The following is a 4,382-nucleotide window of genomic DNA, read 5'->3' on the forward strand; positions in this document are numbered from 1 at the left end:
AAGCATTCTGAATCAAAGCAGGCAGACCCAACCCACCACCATCACCCAAACCCACCCCCTCTTCCTACCACCCTGCTTCTTCTTTAAACCCTTTCCCTCCCCCAAACAGCCAACACCAGATTTCCTTTGCCATGGCAGGGCAGATAAATGCTTCAAAGAACTCTGAGCAGCTCAGCCCCCCTTCCTTTTTTGATGTCATGCATCAGGGTCAGCAGGAGTCGGTGCCTATTTGGTTTGTGCTCTTTTTATTTTTAAAATACAAATAAATTTTTTTCAATATAAATATATTATTTCGCTCAAAGATAGAAAAAAATGCTATAACCTTGGTCACTGCCCAGCAGGAACAGGTTTGATACTTAAAGAGTCAGAAATCAGGTCTTGCACGCACCAACATGTGTGTTTAGCCCAGTTCCAGTGTGATTTTTGTTTCTACAAACAAGTCATTCTAGAGATCATAGTGATTCATATAGACCACGCTGAATGTCTAGCTTGTGTCCCAAAGTCAATGACATTGGAGTGAGTTGGAATTTGACACCAAGACTACAATTAAACTGATGCACAAACATTATATAAATTACTTTTTCGGATTGCAGAAACACATCAAATTTCACAGAGTTCATCGGCTTATAAATTACTTGCTTCTGAAAATAAAAAAAAAATAGCTCAAGTCTGTTTCTTTTCCTGGTTCAAGTGTGAAGCGCACAGCTCTCTGGAGTCCGCGGAACGCAGGGTGCCCAGCATTTTGTCCCAGTGTGTGAAGTACGGAGCAAAGTTGCAGTTAAACTGAGAGTGATGCAGGTCGTGGTGAGCCACGCCTCCGTACCAGCCAAAGGGTACGAGTCTGTGAGTGGACCACGGGAAGTCGTAGCCTGAGTGGTCCTCCACTGACAGCCAGATGTTAACCACGTGAAAGGTAAGGATGGTGAGTGGATGACATTGCAGTATCGCGACGTTCAGCACGTCGAAGAAGGTCAGAGAAAACAGCTCCCAGATGCTCATGTATTGCGTGGCCAGCGCAAAGGAGGACGCGTTCTGGTGATGCACCTTGTGGAAGGCTCGGTACAGCCAGGGCACCTTATGATGCAGCAGGTGCCAAGCGAAGATCTCGGTGTCGAAGAGCAGCAGGCAGATCAGGACGTGACTCAGGAGCTGCAAAAGCTCCGGAGCCTCCTGTGGCAGGAGTGCAGGGCTGCGCGCCCAGTGTAGTAGCGTCACCGGGAACACGAACACCAGATGCTGGTAAAGCGTCTGTCCCAGGCAGGGCAGCAGCTGCCTCGCGGACGGCGAGAAGTCGGGGTGGATTTTGTAGCGTCGTAGCAAGGGCACCCAGGGACACAGGACGTCCAGCACCACGAATGGCAGGCAGAAGCCCACATAAGTGATGATGGAAAAGATGACCGGGAAAAAGGGTGAGCGCGCGAAAGCCTCCCTGGTCCTCATGGTGTCCCAGAGGGGCTGTAGGAGCAGCGGACTGGAGCAGCCCAGGTCTTGGAGCTCCGAGCGGTTGTGGTAGCCCATGCTGAGACTGTGCCCCACAGCTGCAGTCTCCCCAGTCCCGCTGACTTTTCTTAGGGCTGCGGCCCCGCCCCCAGTGATGTCAGCTGTCCTTCCCTCTCCTCCCTGGCACAGAATCTTGTTTAAATAGCCCAAAGTTGTGTATTAGGTTGATGTTTCTGTCCTGTTTCACAGCTGCATAGAATCGTTTCTTCCACATACATGCATGCAGCGGCACTTAAAGCCGGTCCCCAGGCATACAGCATTGTTTTGCTCACTTTTCCGAGACGTACTATTGATACAGGAGTGAGCAATCCTGGCTTAGAATAGTTCACCCGCCATCGCCGCTACAAGGTAGTGTGTTCATCACCAGAAAGTGCTGTTTCGCAACCAAAGCTGGATTCTGAGTTTTAAAATGTCCGTTTTGACCGGGTCAAGGCGTGTATCTACATCTTGGAGACCTTTGGATATACGCACCTCACCCCAATGCGCTCTTAATGGATGCGCTGCTAACAGTACAGACTCCTTTACAAAGGAAACCTGACATCGTACACAAAAGCTCCCAAAAGGAGCGGCCAGGCTGCAATCAGTGAGAAGGATCCTCCCCTCCCCTTGAAGACTGGGTGCCCTGAACAGGAACCAGATCCTGCAAGGCAGTCACTGTCAGCCTTCGCTCTGGAATGGAGAATCGAGGATGCTGGCCCTCACACCCACCGAGGGTCCCTCATTTCGACTAACGCACCTCATAGCCGGGCGGAGGGAAAGATCTATGCAATCCTGCAGCCTTCCAAGAGGCCTGATAAGTGAGGGAGATGTCCCATCTCCTCTGCCATTTCTTTGGAGGTTCTTTAGGCTCCGACTTTCCCCCAACCCTCATTTTTTCCAGGTTTCTCAACTCCTCAACACCCTCTCAAATGTTGACGCTGTGGGCCCAGAGTCTGAACACTGCAGCTCAGCACTGTGTCCTGGGAGAGCCCCTGAGAAGTCCAGCAGAGAGACACTACTCCGCATTTCCTCTAGGTGGCTAACACTTGGTACAAGACACCCCAGCGGGAAGCCAGGAGCCGTTCTTCCAGTTTTTCCTTCTTGTGTCTGTGTCCTTAAGGCAGCCCTTTTCCGCTGGCAGCTGACAAGCTTGCATTTTCCCCTGTTATTTTCGAAGGGAAAAACCGCCATAGAAGCCCTAGGAGCCTGCTGTAAGCCCTGAAGGACAAGTGGTCTACAGCCTCTGGTTACTCCCTGACAGGCACCAACTAAGACTGTTAACTGCGACCTCTATTAGCATGGAGGCAGTGTTCCCATTACTGTGCCTTCACAGCCCTAGATCTAAGGGTTTAACACACACAAGAGGTAAACAGACGCACATCATTTTAACTATGTACTTCACAGGTAACAACTAAGATATATGAAATTAAAATCAAGTAAGATTTCTTTTTTCTAATAATTTTTATTACATTATAAATTATACCATTCAAATTTTCCACTTCCTCTCCTCCTCCCACTTCCCTCCTGCTCCCCAACTCACTCTTCCCCCCACCTTCAGTCCTAAGAGAGGGCAGAGTACCCTGCCCTTTGGGAAGTCCAAGGCTCTCCCCACTCCATCCACGCTTAGAAAGGTATGCATCCAAATAGAATAGGATCCCAAAAAGTCAGTATATGCAGTAGAGGCAAATCCCAGTGCCATTATCTTTGGCTTCTCAGTCTGCCCCAATTGGCAACCACGTTCAGATGGCCCAGTTTGATCCCATGCTCATTCAGTCCCAGTCCAGCTGGATTTGGAGAGCTCCCATTAGCTCAGGCACACTGTCTCAGTGGGTGGACCAACCCCTCGTGGTCCTGACTTCCTTGTTCATATTCTCCCTGCTTCTGCTCTTCAACTGGACCTGGGAGCTCAGCCCCCAGTGCTCCGATGTGGATCTCTGTCTCTATCTCCATCTGTTGCCGGACAAAGGTTCTCTCCAGATCCCCTCAGCACCTCATGTAAGATTTCTTACAAGAAGAAAAGATAAAATGATATATTATAAGAAAGGAACACATACTGTAAAAACATAAAACAATAAATGGGCCTAACATAAACCCAGGAAATGTGTGTGTGTTATTATAAACTAAATATATGTGTGTGTATATACATACATATATATGCTATACACACAATAGGAAGTTCATAATTCAGACCTTCCATTTGCTATGTGTCCCACAGTTATCACTGATGGAGGAATATGTACATTATTCTTCATTCATTTTAGTGCCTCTAAACTGCAGTTTTTGTTCTTATAGAAGCCTCAGAAAAAAAATGTAAAAACAATTTTATAAAACCTATTACAACCATTATGGAAATCAAGTGTGGAGATGTCTAAAAACAAAACTACCATATAACCCAGCTATACACTCCTGGTCATATACCATCCAGACCCTATTGATGTGAAGAACACACAGAGTGATAGAGTTGGTATTATAAAGGACTTACTAATAATCGCCTTAGAAAACATTTAGTCACACAAGTGTGTTGATTGCCTTGGCGGGTTACTTAGTCTAGGGGTTGTAACCCACCTGGCAGTTCAGTTATTCCAGGGTCCCGGAGAGGCACTATCTGTAAGATATGAGCTAGGAGACAGGAAGGAGGCTAAGCGAGATTTTTGTCAAAGCCTCCGTTTATTAGAGATGGGGTACAGCTTATATAGGGTAAGGAGTTGGGGGGTGGGCACAGGGGCCTGAGCTCTTGCCACGTAGTCATGTTGGTCACATGGTTCACTTTGGTCATGTAGCCAGGAGGTTACCTTCGGTCAGGTCACTGTAGGCCAGGAAGTCACGAGTTGACACACCTAGTTCTCTAGATAGTTTGGAATGTGGGGTGGGTTCCGCTAACAGCTCTCCATTAACAGCCAATT

At 47.9% G+C, this 4,382-nt stretch overlaps 1 protein-coding gene across 1 annotated transcript; it reads right to left on the bottom strand.

The window, feature by feature from the left end:
• Positions 1 to 301: 301 nt before the first annotated feature.
• Positions 302 to 1,518, bottom strand: Ch25h (cholesterol 25-hydroxylase). Its single transcript, XM_005352246.2, has one exon. The coding sequence runs from the start codon at positions 1,516 to 1,518 to the stop codon at positions 664 to 666; it is 855 nt and encodes a 284-aa protein (XP_005352303.1). The 3' UTR covers positions 302 to 663.
• Between the last annotated feature and the right edge of the window lie 2,864 nt (positions 1,519 to 4,382).

Source organism: Microtus ochrogaster, chromosome 8, assembly GCF_000317375.1.
Source record: "Microtus ochrogaster isolate Prairie Vole_2 chromosome 8, MicOch1.0, whole genome shotgun sequence".
Classification (NCBI taxonomy): domain Eukaryota; kingdom Metazoa; phylum Chordata; class Mammalia; order Rodentia; family Cricetidae; genus Microtus; species Microtus ochrogaster.